The 25,846-nt window shown below is 39.5% G+C and overlaps 1 protein-coding gene across 1 annotated transcript in view; it reads right to left on the bottom strand.

Moving 5' to 3' along the window:
- Positions 1–25,846, bottom strand: part of ALG13 (ALG13 UDP-N-acetylglucosaminyltransferase subunit) — a 106,340-nt gene that overhangs the window by 40,076 nt on the left and 40,418 nt on the right. Inside the window, 12 exon segments of the mRNA XM_045194384.3 lie at positions 36–192; positions 377–490; positions 930–1,179; positions 2,106–2,233; positions 13,195–13,295; positions 13,627–13,691; positions 14,710–14,818; positions 15,819–15,894; positions 17,708–17,870; positions 18,057–18,138; positions 24,134–24,206; positions 25,578–25,624. Of these exon segments, the coding sequence (XP_045050319.2) occupies positions 36–192; positions 377–490; positions 930–1,179; positions 2,106–2,233; positions 13,195–13,295; positions 13,627–13,691; positions 14,710–14,818; positions 15,819–15,894; positions 17,708–17,870; positions 18,057–18,138; positions 24,134–24,206; positions 25,578–25,624 (1,365 nt within the window).

The raw sequence follows: 25,846 nt of genomic DNA, 5'->3' as shown, positions 1-25,846 counted from the left end.
AAACAGCTTTTTCTGTATATTTTTTAACTACTTACAGGTAAAGTTGGATAAGCAGTCTCACCCCCTTCTTCAATTTCATAAAAAGTAATGGTTTCTTCCAAGCCCTGGGGCATCTGTCCATTTTCTGGGGCAAAGCTATATTGGCACTCCTTATTCACACACTGCATCTGGCGGTGACTACGCCTAAAGGAACTTAAGTATTTTGGAGAATGAAATGGAGAAAATTACAAAATATAGTAGTAAGTTGTTTCTAATTTCTAAGTAACAGTTTAAACATCTCAATGTTGACATTTAAAAAACTTAGTCCATACATTTGTTGCTCAACAATGAAGCCAAGACTTACTTATTTCCTCTGAGTTTTGACACTTGCACTTACCGAGATCTATAGGAGAAGTTATCATAGCTCTGGCAGCACTTTTTCCCTGGGCCAGTGTAAAAACCAACTTTAGGGTCTGCCATGTTAGGTCTGTTTAGAAAGCGAGATGAGTCCCTAAAAATAAGGGGAAAAGAAAACAGAATTCTTTATTCACTAGTGTTTGAGTAGTCAGTCTTTGTAGTTAAATAGCATTAACACATCTTTCTAAAAAACACACACATACAAACAGCTCTGCTCTGCTTACTACTGCCATTAGGCCTACCCAACATTAACGGATACAGGACCATGTGCATGGCACTCATATCTTGATGGCATTTTATCTTCTAGCATCTCTTCAACTGTTGTGTATTTCCCTAGGTCGTGAGAATATGAATCTTCCAATAAATGTTTTTGACAAGAATTTAAGTACATACAAGTTTCATCCTCTATGCTCTCTGTAGGCAGAAATTAATAAGAAATCTAAACAATTAAGATATTTCTAAATTCTAATGTAATTCTACCCAGGAATTATTTCTAATATCTAAACAGAGATGTACATTATTTTGAAACTTACCTGGGCATCCCATATCCCCGACCTTGTCTTTGAGATGAATGTTGAGGATGAAAATGTTCATTAGCCATAACATTGCCAGCTGTCTGTGAGTAGTGCATTACAGGGTCATGCCCGTAATGCATAACACTGTGCTGAAGACCTGGCTGAGGCAGGGTATCTCCCCTGCTATACGCCATGGACATATAAATTTCTTTCCCTCTAACTTTCCTGAACATCTTCTTCTGTTGCTTCATGTCCACCTCAGGCATAACTTTCAGGCAAACAAAGAAGCAGCAAATAAGCTTCATTACCAAAAGTAAAAGATCCCGTGTCTCCTCACCACACCCACAAATGCCAAAAACTCTCAAATGTTTTTCTGAGGAACAAAACAAAAAATAGAGGGAGGGAACTTACATATTTTTTAAAGATTTTATTTATTTATTGTTAGAGAGAGGGGAAGGGAGGGAGAAAGACAGGGAGAGAAACATCAATGTGTGGTGGCTTCTCGCACACCCCCAACCAGGGTCCTGGCCCGCAACCCAGGCATGTGCCCTGACTGGGAATCGAACTGGCGACCCTTTGGTTTGCAGCCTGTGCTCAATCCACTGAGCTATACCAGCCAGGGCAGAATTTATGTATTTTTTAAGGATTTTATTAGATCTTCCATTTGGAAGGGCAAAACCAGCAATTAATTTCTATAACAATGGACATCTCAGCACTATGCTTAGGAAAGGCAGCTTTGGTCATTCAAATGTAAAGTTAATGCCTATTAATATCTCTGGCTGCTTCTGTGAAGTGTTTTCCTAGTTCTCTGAGAAATCATTTACCTTCAAGCTTTAGAGTCTAGAATCTACTCCAGCTTAAGTGTACACAAAGTACTTTGAAACAGTGGTTTTCAGCCAGGGACACTTTTGCCCCTCCTCACCTTGGGGAACACGTGGCAAGGTCTGCAGCCATTTTTGGTTGTCAAAACCGGGGGAAGTATGCTATTGGCATCTAGTGGATAGAGGCCAGGGATTCTGCTAAGCACCCTACAATGCACAGGACAGCTCCCAGCAAAGTAGTATCCACCCCACAAAGTCCATAGCGCCAAAGTTGAGAAACTCTACCCTACAACAAGTCTTACTTATACCCTTTTGAAAATTACAATGTAGGGTAAAACAAGGGGGAAATTTTAGAAATCTTCAGTATACAAACCCATTTCTGGGAAATAGCCCCCGGACATTTTCTGGTAACCTCTTCCTTTCCGGGTAGGCATAGCATTCCAGGCAGGAACAGGTGTCACTTGAGTAACTGGTTTTAAGTTAGCCAGTGGAACAACATGCCTTGAAGGTAAAGATACCACCATGTCATTGCAACACAGACTTAATTCTCATTTGATACACAAACCCCACCCCTTCTGCTTCATTTTCAAGTGTATTCTACTTAAAACTATTGATACTACTTTCCTTGTAGAGGTCCATTTCTTTTTAAGTTTAGAAAACCTAAGAGTGGTTTGTACAATTTCACAAATGTTTGCAGTACAAATCATGTTCCAAAGGAAAGATTGTGGTTGACTAGTTTACAAATATCTGTTGTTTCCCTTTGGAGGAGAATTTATTTTCCCAGCCCATTAACTTAACGCTAAGCTATGTAACTGAAGAGATGGTTTAAGATCCAGCACATGATTTGCCATAGTATACTTTTTTAACTGCCTGTAATAGAGCTTTGTTGGCCAGGGTCTCCTTTGCTGACCCACTATGAATATGCTAAATGAACAAGAAGTGACTTTACTTTTTAAGCTGCTGAGATTTTTTGGTCATCAGGGCAGTATAATGTCATTTAATGGCTCTCAAAGTGTACTAACAGCATAGTATCACCTGGAAACTTGTTAGAAGTTCAAAGCCCCACCACAGACTTACTGAACCAAAAACTTTGGGGGTGGAGCTCATCAATCTGTGCTTTAACATTCTCTCGAGACATTTCTGGAGTACGTTAAAAGTTTGAGAAGGATCGGACTATCTGGTTGCTATGATACTGGCAGAAGCTCAGTTGGCAAGCCAGCTTTCAAGTAGCATGAACAATTTTTTAACAGAATTCTTTTGTACTTAATATTTGTAATAAGGGCCAGGATGGTGTCGTGGGTGGGCGCGCTGCGCCTCCTCGCACAGCCAGAGCTGGCGGAGGGTCCAGCAGCAGGAAGGTCCGACACCAAGGAAGTAAAAGGTGGACGTTCGTCTGGACCGGTGGGAGGAGCGGAGACAGGCGGCGGTGGCGTGGCCGAGGCTGGCAGAGTGTGGGACAGGCGGGGCGGGCGGTCTGGCCACTGGCGGGCCCTGCGGCCCCACTTTCGCACGCAGATGGGCCGGATAGGCGGTGGTGAGCAGGGTGGACCGAACGGCCCAGGGCTACGGAACAGGGAGGTGGGGCCTCGAGCCTCTGATTGGGGGCGCCCATCGGGGTTGGGGCAGCAGCGGGGGAGGGGGGGGGATGGGGAGGGTGTGACTCCCAGCCTCACGGGAGAGGTCATTGGGGGGACCCACGGGGGCCTGGGGTGTGCACGGGCCCACCCACTTGGGGCTGGCACGGGGGTCGGGGTGCCGGTTTGATTGTGGGTAGCGGAGTGGGGGTTTGGAGTCCGGTGGAGAGTGGAGCGGGCGCCATTGCTCCCTCTCGACCCCTCCCCCACGTACAGTATCACAGCCCAGCAACCAGTGTTACCCCGCCCTGGTGAACACCTAAGGCTCCGCCCCTTAAACTAACACACGGCAAGACAAAAACAAAAACAAAAAAGGCCCAAATGACAGAACACTTCAAAGCTCCAGAAAAAATACAACTAAGCGAGGAAGAGATAGCCAACCTATCAGATGCACAGTTGAAAACACTGGTTATCAAGACGCTCACAGAATTGGTTGAATCTGTTCGAAAACCAGATGAAAAAATGAAGCCTATGCTAAGAGAAACAAAGGAAAATGTACAGGGAACCCATAGTGATGTGAAGGAAACTGAGACTCAACTCAACGGTGTGGACCAGAAGGAAGAAAGAAACATCCAACAGAAAGGAATGAAGAAACAAGAATTCGGGGAAGATGGCGGCGAGATAGGTGGGAGCTGACTCCACTTCCCCTCAAAACCAGGGAAACACCTAGCTGATCTGAGGGGCAGAGCAAACAGCCAACACTATTCCAGCATATATGAAGATCGGAGACAAAAGATAGAGGACATCGAAAGATCAGACGGTAAGAAGAGTGCTTAAGGACAATAAGATCCCCGGGACACACGTGGGATGAGGGCGACTGAAGCCCCCGGCCGGGCGCAGGGTCTGCTGCAGGATTCGTGGGACAGAGCCAGGCTGGGCTGTGAGCAGCCAGGTGCTTGTTTGGACCAGGGGGGCTTGAATAGGAAGAATTTCTCAAAAAGGAAAAGAAAATAGAGGCACCCAGCAGCTAGTTAGAGAACTCTCCGCAGCAGCAGAGGCCTCTGGCGCCCCTCCCCCCTCAGCCCCTGGACTGTGAACGCGGAAAAGCAGCCCCTGCGCTCACCTGAAGCCCGGCTGGCGCGGAGCCAGATTAGCGGACTAGGGGCCCACACCTGAAACCCCGGGTGGGCGGGCGCCCTGATAAGCGCTGACTGCCTGGGAGCACAGACAAAAAGCTCCCGGGTTAGTGTGCAACCGCATCACTGGCTGGCTGCCCCCACGCACAGATCCAAGGCAGGGGATCGGACACACAACCCGATCACGGCCTGGCTACCTGTAGGCCACCACAGCCAAAAGCACTGCTTCTGAAAAACTCCTACATAGCACCTGCACACAGAACTCTGCAGGGCCTACTGTCTCTCTAGGAGGAAGGCAGATCAGCCAGCAGAGGGGAGCTGCAGGGCTAAGAGAGACTGCAATCCCCGGAAAGACTCGACCCAGTAAGGGGCTGAACTACCCCATAGCAACGCCGAGAGCCCCTAGCATATAAGACAGCAAAGAGCAAGAAGGTGGAATGTGAGTTGCCCCTAATTGGTGCAACTCAAGGAGAGAACAGCTGGTGAACTAAAGGCCTAGTGGGGAAAAGAAGGACCAGGAGGAAGTAGACTGAAGGCTGAACAACAGAGAAGAGTGTGGCTCAGGAAGGGAGAAAAGTGAAACCAATCCTTCCAACCACCCCCTCCCGTTCCACAGACAGGAAGATCATCAGAACTAACCTGATCAGTTTAAAGCCAGCAGAAGACCTTTTTTTTTTTCCTTCTTTCTTTCCCCCTGAATTCCTTCTTCCTTTCTGTCCTTCTTTCTTTTTTTATTCCTTCTTCCTTCCATCCTTTACCTTTTTTATTCCTTCTTCCTACCTTCTTTTATTTATTCTGTGGTTTTAATTTTGGTTAGAAAATTCCTTCTTATCTTGCCTCCGATCTATTTTTATTCCTTCTCCCTTCCTTCCTTTCCTTTTCTATTCCCTTTTGCCCTCCTTCCGTTCTTTTTTTTTTTTTCCCCCATTCTTCTTTTTCCCACAGGTGAGACAAGAAAACCTGGAGTGCTGAAAAGACCAGAGTTAAACCATGTTACACCCATAAACGTCACCTCAAGACCAGAGAGCACAGGAGATTAAGGAGCCAGCACCACAGAATCCCATTGGCATTCTACCATAGAACTTCATACCATAAACCCAGAGAGGCAGAATAGATCAATTTAAGAAGCAGAGGCTAACAAAAAGAGTCTCACAAACAATGGGAAGACAAAGAAACAATTACCAAATGAGAGGAAAGGAGGAAGCCTCTGAAACAATGCTAACTGAAAAAGAGGCAACTCAACTATCAGATACTGAGTTCAAAGCAATGGTCATCAGGAAGCTCACTGAGCTCTCTGAGCTCAAAGAGAACTACCAGAAACTACAGGGAAACTACAATGAACTCACTGCAAACTACATCAACATGAAAAAGGAAATAGAAACTATCAACAAGGGCCAAGAGGAAATGAAGAATACAATTTCTGAATTGAAAAACACAGTAGAAGAAATGAAAAGCACACTCGATGAAGCAGAGGATCAGAACAGCGAGCTGGAGGACAAAGTAGAAAAAAACACCCAGAAAGAGCAAGAAAAGGAAAAGAGGCTCAGAAAGAATGAAGAGGCAATAAGGGAAATGCAGGACAACATGAAACGTAACATAATCCGTATAATAGGAATACCAGAATGAGAAGAACAAAAGCAAGGGATAGAAAACCTGTTTGAAAAAGTAATGATGGAAAATTTCCCTAATCTGAGGAGAGAAAAAGTCACCCAAATCCAGGAAACACAAGAGAGTCCCAAACAAGAGGAACCCAAAGAGACCCACTGCAAGACACATCATAATTAAAATGGCAAATTTCCAAGACAAAGAGAGGATCTTAAAGGCAGCAAGGGAGAAAAAGGAAGTAACATACAAGGTAGCCCCAATAAGGTTAGCCACTACTTTTCAATGGAAACGCTCCAAGCCAGAAGAGAATGGCAAAAAATATTCCAAGTAATGAGAACCAGAGGCCTGCAACCAAGACTACTTTACCCAGCAAGGTTCTCACTCAGACAGAAGGCCAAATACACAGCTTCCCAGACAAAAGAAGTCTAAAGGAATACACCTCCACCAAACCAGCTCTGCAAGAGGTCCTAAAGGGACTGCTTTAAGGAAAGGAAGGAAAAGAGAAAGACAGAGTTCACAGGTAGGAAAAAATGGCAATAACTACCTATCGATAATAACCTTAAACGTAAATGGATTAAGTGGTCCAATCAAAAGATATAGAATAGCTGAGTGGATAAGAAAACATGACCCACACATATGCTGCCACAAAAGACCCATCTCAGGAAAAAAGACTTACACAGACTGAAAGTGAAGGGCTGCAAACAAATTTTCCAAGCAAACGGACAGGAAAAAAAGCAGGGGTAGCAATACTCGTATTAGACAAAATAGACTTCCAAAGAAGAGCCATAAAGAGAGACCCAGAAGGTCACTTCATAATACTCAAAAGAAGAATCCACCAAGAAGACATAAACATTGTATATATATATGCACCCCACATAGGAGCACCCAAATACATAAAGAAAATCTTGGAGGACTTAAGAAAGATATTGACAGCAACACAATTATACTAGGGGACTTTAACACCCCACTACCAAAAATGGACAGGTCTTCCAAACAAAATATCAACAAGGATATTGTGTCACTTAACAATACCCTAGAGGAAATGGACTTAACTGATATATATAGAGCTTTTCATCCCAAAGAAGCAAAATACACATTCTTTTCAAGTGTCCATGGAACTTTTTCAAAGATAGACCACATGATAGGACACAAAGCAAGCCTCAACAAATTCAAGAAAATTGAAATCATATCATGCACTTTCTCTGACCACAAGGGACTGAAACTAGAAACCAACCCCAAAGGAAAAAAAACAAAACACTCAAAATCATGGAGACTGAATAGCATGCTATTAAACAATGAATGGGTCAAGAATGAGATTAGGGAAGAAATCAAAAACTTTCTGGAAATAAATGAAAATGAACTCACAACAACCCAAAACCAATGGGCCACAGCAAAGGCAGTCCTTAGAGGGAAGTTCATAGCAATACAGGCCTACCTTAAAAAGATAGAAACAGTTCACACAAACAACCTAACCCTACTACTATAAGAACTCAAGCAACAACAACAAAGACAGCCCAAAGCAAGCAGAAGGAAGGAAATTACCAAGATCAGAGCAGAACTAAATGACATAGAGACTAAAAGCACAATTCTAAGGATCAATGAATCCAGGAGCCGGTTCTTTGAAAAGATAAACAAAATCGACAAGCCTTTAAGTAGGCTCATCAAGAAGAAAAGAGAGAGGATCCAAATAAACACAATTAGAAATGAAAGAGGAGAGATTACAACTGATACCACAGAAATACAAAGGATTGTAAGAAATTACTACGAAGAACTGTATGCTGAGTAATTTGAAAACCTAGATGAAATGGACACACTTCTAGAAAAATATAATCTTCCAAACATGAATGAAGAGAAGCAGAAACCCTGAACAGACCAATAACAGCAGACGAAATTGAAGCAGTTCTCAAAAAACTCCCAACACACAAAAGCCCTGGACGAGATGGTGTCACAGGAGAATTCTACACAGCATTTAAGGAAGAGCTAACCCCTATCCTTCACAGACTATACGAAAAAATCCAAACTGATGGAAGACTCCCAAATCCTTTTTATGAAGCCAGCATCATCCTAATCCCAAAACCAGATAAACACATAATGAGGAATGAAAACTTCAGGCCAATTTCGCTGATGAACATAGATGCTCAAATTCTCAACAAAATATTAGCAAACCGCATCCAGAAATACATTAAAAAGATCATCCACCATGACCAAGTGGGATTCATCCCAGGGATACAAGGGTGGTACAATATTCGCAAATCAATAAACATAATACATCACATCAACAACTGCAAAGACAAAAACTACATGATCATATCAATAGATGCGGAAAAGGCGTTCGATAAGATACAGCACCCATTTCTGATAAAAACACTCAGCAAAGTGGGAATAAAGGGAGCATTCCACAACATCATAAAGGCCATATATGAGACCTACAGCCAACATCACACTCAATGGACAAAAACTTAGAGCTTTCCCACTAAGATGAGGAACAAGACAAGGATGCCCTCTCTCACCACTCCAATTCAACATAGTATTGGAAATCCTAGCCACAGCAATCAGACAAGAACAAGAAATAAAAGGCATCCAAATTGGAAAGGAGGAAATGAAACTGTCACTGTTTACAGATGACATGATAGTGTACATGGAAAATCCTATAGACTCCACCAAAAAACTACTTGACCTAATAAATGAATTTGGCAAAACAGCTGGATACAAAGTCAATACTCAGAAATCAAAGGCATTGCTGTATACCAACAATAAAACTGCAGAGACAGAAATCAGGGAAAAAATCCCATTTGATATAGCAACAAGAAAAATAAAGTACTAAGGAATAAACCTAACCAAGGAGGTAAAAGACCTGTACTCAGAAAACTACACAACACTGAAGAAAGAAATTAAGGAAGACACAAACAAATGGAAGCATGTACCATGCTCATGGATTGGAAGAATTAACTTCATCAAAATGGCCATACTACCCAAAGCGATTTATAGATTCAATGCAATCCCTATTAGAGTACGCATGACATATTTCACAGATATAGAACAAACATGTCAGAAATTCATATGGAACCATAAATGACCCCGAATAGCTGCAGCAATTTTGAGAAAGAAGAACAAAGCAGGAGGGATCACAGTACGTGATATCAAACTGTATTACAAGGCCACGGTAATCAAAACAGCCTGGCACTGGCATAAAAACAGGCACATAGACCAATGGAACAGAACAGAGAGCCCAGAAATAAAGTCAAGTCTATACGGTCAATTAGTATTTGACCAAGGAGGCAGGAGAATAAAATGGAGCAAAAACAGCTTCTTCAACAGATGCTGTTGGGAGATCTGGACAGCTACGTGCAAAAAAATGAAACTTGATCACCAACTTACGCCATACACAAATATAAACTCAAGATGGATAAAAGACTTAAATATAAGTCGTAACACCATAAAAGTCCTTGAGGAAAACATTGGCTGGAAAATCTCAGACATTCCACGCAGCAACATCCTCACAGACATGTCCCCAAAAGCAAGGGACATAAAGGAAAGAATAAACAAATGGGACCTCATCAAAATAAAAAGCTTCTGCATGGCTAAAGAAAACAGCACCAAATTACAAAGAGAACCAACAGTATGGGAAAACATATTTGCTAATGATACCTCAGACAAGGGCCTGATCTCCAAAATATATATAAGGAACTCACACGACTCCACTCCAGGAAGACAAACAACCCAATTACAAAATGGGCAAAGGACTTGAACAGACACTTCTCCAAGGAAGATATACAGAGGGCCCAGAGACATAGGAAAAGATGCTCAGCATCACTAGCCATCAGAGAGATGCAAATTAAAACCACAATGAGGTACCATCTCACACCAGTAAGAGTGGCCAACATAAACAAATCCACAAACAAATGTTGGAGAGGATGCGGAGAAAAGGGAACCCTAGTGCACTGTTGGTGGGAATGCAGAGTGGTGAGGCCACTGTGGAAAACAATATGGAATTTCCTCATAAAACTAAAAATGGAACTGCCCTTTGACCCAGCAATTCCACTGCTGGGATTATACCCTAAGAAACCTGAAACACCAATCCAAAAGAACCTGTGCACCCCAATGTTCATAGCAGCAGAATTTACAATAGCCAAGTACTGGAAGCTACCTAAGTGCCCATCAGCAAACGAGTGGATCCGAAAACTATGGTATATTTACACAATGGAATTCTACACAACAGAGAGAAAGAAGGAGCTTATACCCTTTTCAACAGCATGGATGGAAGTGGAGAGCATTATGCGACGTGAAATAAGCCAGGCGGTGAGGGACAAATACCACATGATCTCACCTTTAACTGGAATATAATCAATAGAAGAAAAAAGCAAACAAAATATAACCAGAGCCATTGAAGTTAAGAACAATCTAACAGTAGTGGGGGGGGGGCAGTGGGTAGAGGGTATTACAGGATCTAGTATAAAGGACACATGGACAAAACCAGGGGGGAGGGTGGATGTGGGGGAGGGAGGTGGGTTCACCTGGGGTGGGGTGGAGGGATGGGGAGAACAGGCGTGCAACTGTAATTGAATAAGAATAAAAATTAAAAATAATAGAAACAATAATTCAGAAAAATGAGGAGATGCTAAGGAATCTCCAGGACATCTTGAAACGTTCCAACATCCGAATTATAGGGGTGCCAGAAGGAGAAGAGGTAGAACAAAATATTGAAAACTTATTTGAACAAATAATGAAGGAGAACTTCTCCAGTCTGGCAAAGGAAACAGACTTCCAGGAAGTCCCGGAAGCTCACAGCGTCCCAAAGAAGCTGGATCCAAGGAGGAACACAGCAAGGCACATCATAATTACATTCCCCAAGTTTAAAGAGAAGGAGAGAATGTTAGAAGCAGCAAGAGAAAAGGAGACCGTTACCTACAAAGGTCTTCCCATAAGACTGTCAACTGATTTCTCAAAAGAGACCTTACAGGCAAGAAGGGGCTGGCAAGAAGTATATTCCAACTCATGAAAGGCAAGGACCTACATCCAAGATTACTGTATCCAGCAAAGGTATCATTTAGAATGGAATGGCAGATAAAGTGCTTCTCAGATAAGGTCAAGTTAAAGGAGTTCATCATCACCAAGCCATTATTATATGAAATGTTAAAGGGAGTTACCTAAGAAAAAGAAGATAAAGAATATGAACAGTAAAAATGACAGCAAACTCACAGTTATTAACGACCACAACTAAAACAAAAACAAGAGCAAACTAGGCAAACAAGTAGAACAGGAACAGAACCATAGAGATGGAGATCACATGGAGGGTTGTCAATAGGGGAGTGGGGGGTGGGAAGTTACAGAATAAGTAGCATAGATGATAGGTGGAAAATAGACAGGGGGAGGGTAAGAATAGTGTAGGAAATGTAGAAGCCAAAGAACTTATAAGTATGACCCATGGACTTGAACTATAGGGGGGAATGTGGGAGGGAGGGGGTGGGCAGGATGGAGTGGAGTGGGGGGGGCAATGGGACAACTGTAGTAGCATAATCAATAAATATATTAAAAAATATTTGTAATAAGTTCGCTAGTGCCTAGAATTTATAAACTCTTGTACATACATATACAGTCCTATGTTCCTTAGGAAAATATGTGCGTTCTGAGAAATACATCATTAAGCAAATTTTGTCATTATATGAATATGATAGAGTGCACTTACCCAAACCTAGATGGTATAGCCTACTATGCCTAGACTAAATGGTACAACCTATTGCTCCTAGGCTACAAGCCTGTACAGGGTGCTACTTAATACTACAGGCAATTATAACACAATGATAAGTACTTGTGTATGTGAACATATCCAAACATAGAAAAGATACAGTAAAAATATGGTATAAAAGATAAAAACGGGTACATGCCTCTATAAAGAACTTAATGAATGGAGCTTGCAGGACTGGAAGTTGCTCTGGGTGAGTCAGTGAGTGAATGTGAAGGCCTAGGGCACCATTGTAGTCTTTGTAAACACTGTCCCACAAGCTCTGCCCATGCTTCCTTCCAGCAGGGTCAGAATCAGAGCACCATAGCTGTCAGTGCTGCTCCATGAACTCTGTGGGCTGGATGAACATGAACAGGAAGCTCCACATGGGCTGAATTAATTGGAAATATTGAGGAGAAACTGGCCGGGTAAGACACAGATCACCACAATAGCGACTGTCAGGAGGGAGTGAAAGGTGGCCTGAGGATCAGCAGGAAGAAGCAGCAAGATGGAGAGATGAAGGAATACAGGGATTGTCATGGCAATGTGGTTTGGGCTATCACATGTGGTCACATTAAGGAGTGGTGGTCACATTAAGGAACGCTGTGCTATTCACAAAACAGAGGGTGTTTAACACTGAGAGGATGTAGACCTGGGACTCAGTAGCTTGACTTTCGACATGTTTTTGGTTCCATTGACACTACCTGGCACAAAGGGCTCTCTCTGGCATGGAACGGCTGGAAGAAATAAAACTTATCTATGCTTTGCAACATTACAACCTGAACATATTTTCAACGTACAGGGACAGGCTGGCTCCACACTAACACAGACAGCTTTCACTGAAGTGTCAGTGGCACTTAATACTTGTGAAGGTAGCTCCTGTGGACTTGTGTCCTTCTCCAGAATCTTAGGTCCTCAACAAACAATGTATAGCAATGTACACTGAAGACCATCATGCTAGATCCAGGAGGGCTGTAGCACCCTCTCATTATGTAGTGATGGGTGACAGGCTCCTCTGTGCTGAAACAGGTCAACAGCTGACTGATGGGGATGCAATCTGTGCACTCAAAACCGAGGTGCTGTGAGCAAGATGAAATCTACTGCCATGCTCCACAGATACTGCTCCCATCAGAGGAAAAAACAATTTGTCGTAAACCACATATCCCTCCATTTCTATCAGAAAAGTCAGCTCTACTATCATCTTATAGAACCACTGTCATAGACTGAAACATCATTACGCAGCACATGATTGTACTGAGATTTCATACTTTACATACACTTTCACAATTTAAGATAAGTCGTTGTAGGCTAGTACCAGATGTAACTTTGGTTTGCTTACTAGCATCCTGGTAACTCAATTTAACATTACAAAAAGGCATCAGGAGTCAAAGATTTTAGTAATTCAACACATTATTATATTCTTACTTTTCTGCCAATTCTTCAATGAAGACTGTTACTGAATTGTTCTCATTTCCAACTTCCTGAATATGAGCATTATAATATTTTCCATCTGATTCCAAGCGAACCTGAAAGAGAAGAGACAGAATACATCTAGTCTCAAGTCTACTGGCAGATCTGGCTTTGGCCAAACAAAAATACCACATTTCCCCAAATGGAGTTCAGTGTCTACTTATTAAAAGCAAGTTGACAAGCAAGACTGCCAGTCTGGTCCAACAGAGGCAGTACCTGCTGAAAGAGCCTACACATCTATTCACAAAAGTTTGTAATTAAAAAATTTAACACAAACGTTAAATTTTTTTCCAGAATTCTGTAAATTAGTTTTGTTGAACACTTATTAATGACTAAAACCACAATCTTGGAAAAACAAAATACTGATTCGTTGAAGAAGGAACTAACCTGACACTTGTCTCCCAAACAGTAATGTCTTCCAGCATACTCCATGTAATCAGTTTTTTGAAGTTCTATTAAAAGAAAATGAAGAATCAAGCTCAAAGTGTTTCTCTTCCTATTTTATATTACTTAATTTTCTAATTTACTTTTACCATAGTATCTTTAAAATGCTACCTCTGTAAGTAAAAATTGGGGGGGGGGGTTCCTAAAGGGTCATTCTATCACTCCTGGTGAGTTATTTCTGTGGTCAATTTTTAAGGAGACTTGCAAATATAGTTCTGTGCTACAAAACACAAATAAGTGGAAATTAGGAGGTTCCAATCTTAGAGTTGGTCAAACACTGATAATGTAAAATTTGAAAATAACACACCTCAATAAAAAAAGTACACAGCTTTTTCAAAGCAGCCCATTATTTTTAACAACTTATTGTGTTCCACTAGGTCTTAACCTCATTGCATATTGTTAACTATACCTAGGTTCATATGGTTCAATGTGTTGAATATGAAACATTAAAGGCTACCTCTAAGAACTCTTAAGGCCTGCTTTGACCAAACTACTCAACTCTGTCACAAATCTTTACTTATGAACACTGAAATTTGAATTTCGTGTAATTTTCATTTGAATTTCATATAATATACTGTTCTTTTCATTTTTTTCTGCAGTTCAAAAATTTATAGACTGTTCTGACTTAGCTCACAGACCATACAAAAACAGGTACACAGGCCACGGTTTGCCAACACCTGACCAACTCATTTATTAATGAGGGCAGTCTTAATCCTTTAAACTTAAGATGAGCTTATTTATAATTACTACATGTTTCTGGTACTCTGAGTTATCTAAAGGCTGTCTCTACACAGTCTGCTAAGTTGAAATCCCTAATAAACATCAGACTCTAAACGATCCCTCCCACTTCTAAATCTGTTTCTTTCTTCCTTTGGATTTAAATCATGTTACTGAGTAAGGCAAAAAGTAAGTACCTGGCTGTTTTTCATATCAGTATAATGAAAATGTCTCTTATTAGAAACAATTTGCAAAATTATTCTCCTGGATCTGTCACGATTCAAAATTATCCTGCTGATATTTCATTACCTTTTCTGCTGTCCAACCAAACATCAAATTCTACATTACGATAGATTTCTGGATCCAGAGCTTTGAGCACCTTATAGGGGAAGAGCATCTTTGATGGATTTTCTGGAGACTAAAACAAAAATAATCATGCTACAAACTCACCATCTTTAGTTTAAGGCTTCCTTGTATGAAGAAGAAAATTAAATTTTTTTTCCTTTAAAAAAACAGTAGTACATATGCCTCCCTTTCCTTCTTTATTACAAGAAATAAGTTCCACAATAAATGTTACTGTTCATTTTAAAAATCAGGAGACTACAGAAGCAATATGCCAATAATTTAAAAGGTTTTTAGATGGAAGAAGGGAAATATTGTCTGAAGCAGCCAACAACTCAGGATATATCATATGTCGATCAATGCAACACAGTCCAGGATTAAAGGTTCAGTCACAGCTATTTAACAAGTCTCCTCTTAATATGCACAGAGGTGCAATTGTTTCTGTACCCTAAAATCACCTGGAAAACTGTGAAAACTTTATTTCATTTTGGTCAAAATCTCATAATTTTCAAAGGAATTGCCTTTTTCTTCTGCTTTCCTAGAATCTCACCATATTTAATGCTGTTCTCAAACTACCAGCGCTCGGGGCACACATAAAGACTGTTACAATACAATAATATTTGCCCTATTTAGCGATCCTCAAACTTTAGGTCTGCTTAATTTTAAGTCTATACAGATGATAAAATTTCTCCTGTGTCTCCAACCAGGATTATTACCTATTTTCTTTGAATAGATAAGGATAAGCATTATATTCTTTAATGACAGATAGAAACCTCAGTATTGTAAAACTGATTACGAACTAATTATCTACTGGGTTCATAAATATAACTTGAAAACAGCTTCTGAAATTTAAGTGTTCAGTATGCTTTGAAAAAAATCTACAATTCCAAAAGAATAAAAATTCAAAGAACATTAAGCATATATTTTACATTTTCAGATTAAGACTTCCATAAAGGAATACATCAACTCCTCCCCCACCCATATTACTAGAATGGACTATTTGACCTTAACTAGTTTTAAGTTATAAAGCTGCAAACCAAAATTATGAAAAGTCTTTGCCCTAGTAAAGCTCAAACCTTTGCTTCTTCTGTTCCTCCATTGCACCCCTCTGGCGTATTTTCAACACTGCAGGAATCACCCCACTCGTCAGTCCTAATTGAAAAGATTTAGAACAAAGAGTTTTATATAAATGTACTAGCTAAGAAAATCTTAAATCTAATGACTATCCTACCACCTAGTGGTACTAAAGTAGGTCAGTTCTAAAAATGAGGCAAATACTTTTCCATTCAACATCTGCATTTATGCTTCCTTTGTATAAGTATGTGCTACAATACACTTAGCAGATTACCTCCTATACGTCCTAACTCCTGGGGGAGGGGACAATGCTTAAGAAATACCTCCTATATTTCATAACTCCTGGGGGGACAATGCTTAAGACTGGGGGTTCCTATGATTTCCCACCCTCCTAGCATTTTACACCCTTGTGTGATTCCCCTCGAAGTTTACACCTCTAACCAATAAACGGGATGTGTATCATTGTATTATGTAAGAATGTAGTGCTTGTCTGACTAGTCACTCACTGTTGCTTATTATAAGGAAGCAAGCAGCCATGACCACCAACCCCATGTGGCAAGGAGCTGAGGGTTACCTCTGACTGACAAACAGTAAAACACTGACATTTTCAGTCCTACAGCTTCAAGGACCTGAATGCTACCAAGAAACATGTGAGTGGGGAGGTGGATCCTTCCCCCAAAGTTCCAGAAAAGAACTCAATCTTGGCCAGCACCATCATTGCAGTCTTTTGAGATCCTAAGAAAAAGATCCAGCCAAGCTGTGACCAGATTCCTAATCCACATAAATTGTGAGATATGTGTGTTGATTTAAGCTGCCAAGTTTGTGGTAATATTGTTATGTAGCAATAGAATACACCCTGCCTTCCTAATACTGTAGTTTCTGTAAGCCTGAGTCCTTTAAAACAAGTCAGAGAAGAATGAAGCGACATATTTGGGAATGCAGGGTGCTGTCCTGTGCATTCCCAAGTAAGTTTTTAAAACAAACAAACAAAAAACCTCTTCTACTACACCAAAGGGAAAATAATTCAAAGCATTAACTATGCAAGAAATAGAACAGCAAGGCAAAAAACAAAAAACAAAAAACCAAGGTGAGACCTGACTGGCACCAAGCTTATCTGAATTTCCAGGCAGAACTAATAATTGGGAAAAAATACTTCAAATACAAAGTTTTTGACTAAAGCTGTTCAATAATAGCTGCTTCCTCTTGGCCACAATCTATACTCCTAGTGAGTACGAAAGGCAGACCCTCAGCTGCTAAAAAGTCCCCTTAGCCTGAAAGGGGAGACTTTTCTGTACTAGTGTGTGTCAAGTAACCACCCTGAACCTCAATTATCATCTACAAAATTATGGAGCTAATTTAGAATCACCTTTTTTCTGAAAGTGTGGTCCACAGCCTATCAATATCAGAATACTTGAGTATATTTGTTAAGAAAGCAGATCCCTAGCCTTACTCCGGCCTGAAACACTGTGATGGTAGTCCCAAGAATCTACCTCTCTAACAAGTACCCTAAATAATGTGTATACAACTGAAGTTTGAGAATCACAGGATTAGGCAATTTTAAAGTCTCTTCTAGCAATTAAAAAAAAGTCTGATTCTGACTTGGACTAAACCCCCAAAGCCTGAGCATCTCACAATACAACCCATCTTTTTGGCAAAACTTCTCTTCCCCCATTAAAAAATGTATCTCTCTATACATACATACATACATACATATATACATGCATATATCATACATACATACATACGAGAGACATATTTAGAGAGCAAGAATGAATGCGTATGTGTCTTTTTGTGGTCTAAGTCATAAAAGCTTGCCAGGTCTCTTCCACTTTCAAATGATGACACAGAAAGATGAAAATCTGATAGTTGATATCCCCTTTCCTTTTATTACCTATCCTGAGTTAAACTCTTGTAGGCAACATGAGTATCCTCACTACCAGTGACAGCATTGTTTCTGTTCTTCTTGGAATTACTTCGAAACAATTCAACTGCAGTCTTCAATGCTTCTTCATCCACTACAAACACATCTTTATAGAGAATTTCATACAATACAGCTGAAGAAAAAAAAGGTCAAAACTCCAATTATCCAAATAACATTTGACAATGTACAAATAGCCATAACCCAGGATACAAATTCAATAGGTACCAACTCAAGGTTTTAAAAAGTTATTTATGGCAGGTCCCACAATTTAAAGACTGGCCCCAAATCACACCGAAACATTTATAAAGCCTTCACATACCTTGACAAACAGCTGCACTTGACTGAAATTGTTTCGAGTACACTGAATCATAATGACCATTACTTGAATAGCAGAGTAGAATCTGAGGAAAAACACACAGAATGACAATGAATGTCACACATCTTACAACCACGAAATACTTAAGTTGCAAATCAGAAACTGATGAACTACAGTGAATGTTTTATTTTAAAAAGTGATTTTTAGATTCCACATACAAGTGATATACATTATCTTATCTTTCTCCATCTAATTTCACTTAACATAATGTATCAATTTTATCTCAATAAAGCTGGGGGAAAAGTGACGTTTAAAATCTAAGTATAGATAAGTGCAAGCTATACCTCACAGAGATTTTCTTGACAGGGATTTTTATTTTTCTATTTTTTTAAATTATTTTATTGTTGTGCAATTATAGTTGTCTGCATTTTCTCCCCACCCCTCTACCCCACCCCAGCCGAACCCACCTCCCTCCCTTGCTTCCACCCTCCCCCTTGGTTTTGTCCATGTGTCCTTTATAGTAGTGCCTGTAATCCCCTCTCCCCACTGTCCCCTCTGGATATTGTTAAATTGTTCTTAACTTCAATGTCTCTCGTTATATTTTGTTTGCTTTTTTCTTTTGTTGATTATGCTCCATTTAAAGGTGAGATCATATGGTGTTTGTCCCTCACAGCCTGGCTTATTTCACTTAGCATAATGCTCTCCAGTTCCACCCATGCTGTTGCAAAGGGTATACGCACCTTCCTTCTCTCCGCTGCGTAGTATTCCATTGTGTAAATGTACTACAGTTTTTTGATCCACTCATTTACTGATGGGCATTTAGGCTGCTTACAGTACTTGGCTATTGTGAATTGTGCTGCTATGAACATTGGGGTGCATAGGTTCCTTTGGATCGGTGTTTCAGGGTTCTTAGGGTACAGTCCCAGCAGTGGAATTGCTGGGTCAAAAGGCAGTTCCATTTTTAGTTTTCTGAGGAAATTCCATACTGTTTGGCCGCACCAGTCTGCATACCCACCAACAATGTACTAGGGGTCCCTTTTCCCCACATCCTCTCCAACATTTGTTTGTTGATTTGTTTATGTTGGCCACTCTGACAGGTGTGAGATGGTACCTCATTGTGGTATTAATTTGCATCTCTCTGATGGCTACTGATACTGAGCACCTTTTCATATGTCTCTGGGCCCTCTGTATGTCTTCCTTGGAGAAGTGTCTGTTCAAGTCCTTTGCCCATTTTGTAATTGGGTTGTTTGTCTTCCTGGAGTGGAATTGTCTGAGTTTATATATTTTGGAGATCAGGCCCTTGTCTGAGGTATCATTGGCAAATATGTGTTCCCATACTGTTGGTTTTCTTTTTATTTTAATGCTGTTTTCTTTAGCCATGCAAAAGCTTTTTATTTTGATAAGGTCCCATTTGTTTATTCTTTACTTTATGTCCCTTGCTTAAGGGGACGTGTCTGTGAGGATGTTGCTGTGTGGAATGTCTGAGATTTTCCTGCCCATGTTTTCCTCTAGGACTTTTTATGATGTTATGACTTATATTTCAGTCTTTTATCCACCTTGAATTTATTTTTGTGTATGGCGTAAGTTGGTGATCGAGTTTCCTTTTTTTTTCATGTAGCTGTGCAGATCTCCCAACCCCATTTGTTAAAGAGGCTATTTTTGCTCCATTTTATGCTCCTGCCTCCTTTGACAGGAATTTTTAAATGCTAAGATTAAACCACTAAGACTATACGGTGAGCCTCAATCACATTCTGAATAATATAGCAAACAAATACTAATTTACAACTTTGAAAAGACAGGAACTTTTATAAAATGAATGCATAAATATAATGGAAAGCCTAATGAAGACAAAAGACCCAGCTCAACTTCTAAGAATGACTGGACAAATTAAATCAAATACCCAAATACCCCAAACTCCAATAGGGAAGAAGAGACTTCAATTTATTCAAAATATTATCCACTGTACTGAACAGCAATATATAAGTAAGTATACTATATAAGAGCAATATTGCTAAAGAGACTTCCTTGATGGCTACAAAATCAATTTTTTAGCTGATTCCTTTGATCACTAGTTTTTTCAAACAACAATTCCAAGGCCATGCTTACTAACCGAATTATTTCAGTAAAAATGCTCCCTGGCTCCATGTGATACAATTTGTTTAAACGCTCCAAAACTGTTTTGAACTTTTGTTCAAAAACCTCTGTCTTGTGTAAGGGATGTAATCCCTAGTGATTTAAGTCTATTTCACTTGAAGCCATTTCTAGTATCAGCAAAATGAGGTACCAAAGATGATTCTCTGTGATCTATGGCAGCATGTTGCCACAAAGCTTCCCTGGCAGATTATCCTAATGACTCTTTTTCTACCTTCCCACACTACCCTGGGGTAACTTCTGCTAATAATCAAGTTATCTGATGCTAGGTCTATTACTCTGACAGCAGGTCTATTATTCTTCTATAGCCTTTTTTTTTTTTTTTTTTTTTTTTGAAATCCCAACTCCCAACTCCACCAGTATAATCCATTTCAAAGCAGTGAGGGCAAGTGTCAAGCTAAGGTTTACTCACAGTAAAGTTTAAGTTATGAAGTTTCAGCCACCCCAAGGGCCATTAGCATTTAAATGTTTATTAATACCAAAGAACAATGACCAGAGTTTGAACAGAGAAGCCCTTTTAGAAGAACTAGGAACTCCAACTAAAGATTAATAACTGGAGGCAGTTGTTAAGGAGTAAAGGAACCCAGCTAACCAGAACCGATGAATAAAAAAGCAGGAAAGAAAATTGGTGACCATACAATTTCTCTATTCAGTTGGCAATCAGTTCTGTTTTGATTGGAAGAGGAAAAACTAGGCATGATAGTTTTTATGTTCCTGGTGGTATCTCAACATAAAATAACAATTCTCTCACAAATTGTGGGTGATGTGTTCTTTGAGGGTGCCAGGTGGGATGTAATGGCAGTAAATTAGTAAAAAAAGAATGAGGCAGATCTACATTACTGAAGACAGATATTTAAAAAGAACATGTAACAGAATGTTAAGTGTAAATGAACCTATCTACATTAAAAATTGAAAAGAGAATAATATAGAAGGATATACACCGAACTTAATAGTTGTTACTGTGAAGCATATGAGATTGAAGAACATGAATGGAGACCTAACTTTACTTTACTTTTCCAGATTTAATTTTTATTTTGTTTTTAATAAATGTACTCACGTCTACTCTTTCTAGATGAGTAAATGGGCTGAGTGAAGATGGCTGGCTTCCAGTAGCATTCACTTTGACACTGAATACCCTCAAAATGCAGAGTTCAAGGTCAACAGAGAAGGTGAGAGGTACCAAGGTGAACATTAGGCATTTATTTCCTTGAAAATTGGCTCCATAATATATTTTATGGAAGGGGCATTAATAATGTTCACTTTTTAAAATAAAGTTATTTTTGAAAACCCAAACAATTCAAATATAAATGTTATGACCTGAACTGAGATATAGCAACTCAGTTTTAGGCAAAGCAAGGTGACACATAAGGAAAGTGCCTACTGCTACCTGGCTTTTCCATACTTAAATTTCAGTATGAACAAACATACTCACTTTATGTATGTATTCCCAAATCAGACTTATACATATACTATCCTGTGCATGGAAACACCCAATGGTTAATAAGTGTTAGCTCTATGTATATGTATAGATGATAATTATGTATGATATTCTCATGGTTGTGCACACTCAAAAGAACTTATTAGATCAATATCTCTGAGATATAGAAGACTCATTTGAAAATGGAGCTGTATAATTTGTAGTAACTAGGAGGTGGGTATATGAAGGTTCACTATAAAAGTCTTTTAACTTTTCTCTTTATGAAAATTTTAAGAATAAAATGTTGGGGCAAAATACTGAACTGCAGATCTAAAGAGTCCTGGTGAAGATCTAAGTGTCTAAATCTCATCTCAGGCAGTGCTGTGCACAATGCTGAAACGGAAGTTAATGGTCTTCTTCCTCAAACAATCTGATTATATCATACCTCTATTTAAAAACTTTGAGTGTTTTAGGGCAGTTGTACTGATATGTGAAATTTACTTGGAAATACATAAAAATCAAGATGGATTAATGAATGGACAGAGGGATGAACATATATTTAATAAAACGAGGATACGAAAATATTAACAGTAGACTCTAAGTGGTGGGATGGATGCTGATTGTAGATTTTTTTTTAGATTTTCTGTGTGTTTGAACATTTCCAAAAATATTGGGGAAAAACTTCAATTAACTATTCTGTATAATAAAAACGACAAATTCTTGGTATGGCCTACTACACCCCTCATTATATAAGTCTAGCCTGTTTTTAGCATTGCCCTCCCTCTACCGAACTATTTCAGTCCCAGAGCGTCTCTTGCTTCCATGCCTTTGCATGAAGTGTTTCCTATGAGTACACTGCCCTGCATACTCGTGAGACTCGTCTTTTGACACTCCATTTAAATGTCACTAACACTATGAATCTTTCTAAATTCCCTTAAGCAGAGTTAAAGTGCTTTTTCGTCTATGGTCTTTGCACATACTTCTATTATACAACTTACCACTTCCCAAACATTTACATGTCTGTTTTCATAACCCCTTAAGCCCTTGGAGAGCAAGAATTTTATTATATTCATTCTGGTATCCCCAAAGCCCAGTAAAATGCCTGGCATACTATAGGAGCTTAATATTTGCTGAACAAATTAGATGGTGGTACCATTGGTAAAACAATTAATGTGCTCCAATTTATACTTATCGTTTAAGTTATCTCTTGCATCCTAATGCCACTGCCTAGCTCAGGTCTTTGTCTAGAGCAGGGGTCCTCAACCCCCAGGCTGCAGACAGGTACTGGTACTGGTAAGTGGTCTGGGCAGCACAGCAGGTGAGCAGCAGGTGAGGCAGCAAGCTTCACTCTCATTACTGCCTGAGCTCTGCCCCCTGCCCAACTCCCACCCGTGGAAAAACTGTCTTTCATGAAACTGGTCTCTGGTGCCAAAAAGGTTGGGGAACACTGATCTAGATACTATAACATCCTAACATACTTCCAATGTCTAGTCTTGTTTTACCATCATCAAAACATTGCCTGAATTTTGCGCCACAATGTGAAACAAGATTTAGAAAGTCAAATATTGCATAGTCTTCATTCAATAATAAATAATCAGGATAAAATATTTTTCTTAAAACTTTTTAGAAGAAAAATTTTATGCTGAAGAACAATTTGTTCAGCTGCTGAAAGTCATCAACCTACTACTATTTGCACCTTACTTAGGCAGTAGTAGCACACTGCCCCTGCCCTCAAGAGACTTTCAGACTAATGAGAGAAACAAATATGAAAACAAATACAATGAGATAAATATCATAATTACTTAGGTGATGCTAGGGTAATACAAAGGAAGGAAATAACTCCAGAGGAGTTGGAAACGTTTCACAGGAATTGACACATCTGAGATACAAAGGAAAGAAAAAAAGTATAAAAGTCTACCTGGAAGTGTGGTATAGTAATGTTGGAGGAAAACGAAGTTGGAAAGAAAGGCTGCGACCCTTTAGAGCACTGAATACCTAGCTTCACAGTTTGAATCTTACCTTTCTAATCAATGAGGAGCCAACTAGAGTTTTCTATCATAGAGGAGTGACAAGACCAGGTCAGCTCCAAAGAGTAGCTAACAACAGTGATGATGACTGAGTGGAGAGGAAAAGGCTGGTGGCAGAAAGGCTTTGCATTTGTAATGGGATTACTTTTTAAAAAATGTATTTATTTTTAGAGAGAGGGGAAGGGAGGGAGAACGAGAAACACTGATGGGCAAGAGAGATAGTGATCAGTTGCCCCTCCCACACCCCTAACTGGGGACACAGCCCACAACCCAGCCAGGTGCTCTGACTGCAAATCGAACTGGTGATCTTTCAGTTCACAGACCAGCACTCAATCTACTGAGCCACACCAGCCAGGGCGGAATGGGTCTTTATTCTTCTTTAACTAAATAGGTATAAAAGGATGATTGCTTAATATCCTGGTAAGCCTACAGCATCATTCAATTTCTTTTTTTTTATTTTAGTAAACATTCACTCATCTTCTTACCTTGTCTTCATAGCCATTATCTGTGACATAAGTTGGAGGCTTTCCAGGATTGCGATAAAGAATGAAATCTCGACTATGTGAGCAGAAAACAAAGGTGGGGTGAGAAGACATAATTTGGCATATGCAAGAGATAGTTGTAAGAAATAAGTATTTGTTCTTTTAAACTGCTGACCTTATTCATATAAAGTAATCCAAATGCTTAAAACATTAAATAATATTAATTCAAGGTACAGAAGCTAATGGCCAGTAAAGTCCTATGGATTTTTAAAAATGTATCTTAATTTAGGGGAAGGAGGAATAAAGAAGATAGATACCAATTGTATGTACATTTGTGAGTTCTGGGGGCTCCCACTTATTTAAAGCAGATAAAAGACCAGAAAATAAACATCTTTCTTGATAAAAGACCAGATAATAAACATTTCAGCTTTTGTAGGCCATATGCTTTTTTCAACTTTCACCTTGTAGCATGAAAGCAACCACAGACAATGCTAAACAAATGCACATGACTGTGTTCCAATAAAACTTTACTTATAGAGACTGAAATCTGAATTTCATATAATTTTCACATGCCATGAAGCATTATCCTTCTTTTGATTTTTTAACCTTTTGAAAAGCATTCTCAGTTTGAGGGCCATACAAACACTGACAGCAGGCCAATTTAAGAGCCGGCCCACCTGATTTAAAAGCAACCTTCCCAATGGCTCTGCTGTTCTACCTGTTGCTGGATTTAGTGAGAAAAGAGGAGACCAAAAAACACTAACTTGAACAAGTCCCCATAACAAAGGGGTTCTAACACTACCAAGGTATGTGCCATCTCACCACCAGATTTGGATAAGAGTCTTATGCAGATCAATCTTCTCAACTGAACAATACTCCCACTAGCCTCTAACCTATATTACATAGCTTTTTCAAATCCCTAAAGCTTTCAGATATGCCACATCTGCAATTTCAAAAACAAAACTTCCAAAGCATTAAAACGGTGTTACTCAAAATTTCGCCCATTATCGCCTCCCTAAAGAGCAGCTTTAGACTTTTCTTAATTTCCCTATGAAATTTTAATACCACAGTTACACTGTAAACCATTGCAATATCTAATTTTCTTGTCCTCGAGAAGCGATTTCTACCCTCTTAGAAGCAATGCGGCCCCAATGAGGATGTATGCAAAAGAAGCATAAACTTAAACAAAATTCTAAGATAAATATTCTAATTTTCCACAGGAATAATACCAGCAGTTCTTAAGTCCTAAGTCCTTTATTCTTCTATTCAAACTGACACAAATGCTAGATATTCTTCACCTAAAAATTACACAAATTGACTTGCCTTAGACCTCTTCATTCTACATATCAATGCATCGCATCTCAAAATTTTCCCAATCCTAAAGGGACTCTAATAGAAACTGTGCACACAACATACACTCTTAAAAAAAGAGAGAGACTCAACTTACTTATAAATTAGAGAAAGAGCTCTTAATTCCAGCTGGCCAGCACTTTCCTAAACATAAATAGTTTTTAGAAAACATTGCATAGTTAGAAAGTACAAGTTTTTGCAAGTTCACCAATTATTTTTTGGGTGCAGAATTTGTAGAACAAATACAACTTTCTTTGAGACTTGGAATACTCGTTAACATAAATTTAATTCAGAAAAAAAGGACCTAAAGACCTTAGCCATTAAGTAACAAAGACAGTTAATATGGGGGATTTAAAAGGCACAATA

The sequence above is a fragment of the Desmodus rotundus genome, chromosome X (genome assembly GCF_022682495.2).
Source record: "Desmodus rotundus isolate HL8 chromosome X, HLdesRot8A.1, whole genome shotgun sequence".
Lineage (NCBI taxonomy): Eukaryota > Metazoa > Chordata > Mammalia > Chiroptera > Phyllostomidae > Desmodus > Desmodus rotundus.
Note: the sequence above shows the minus strand (reverse complement) of the source record. Positions and strands in the feature narration are given on the sequence as shown.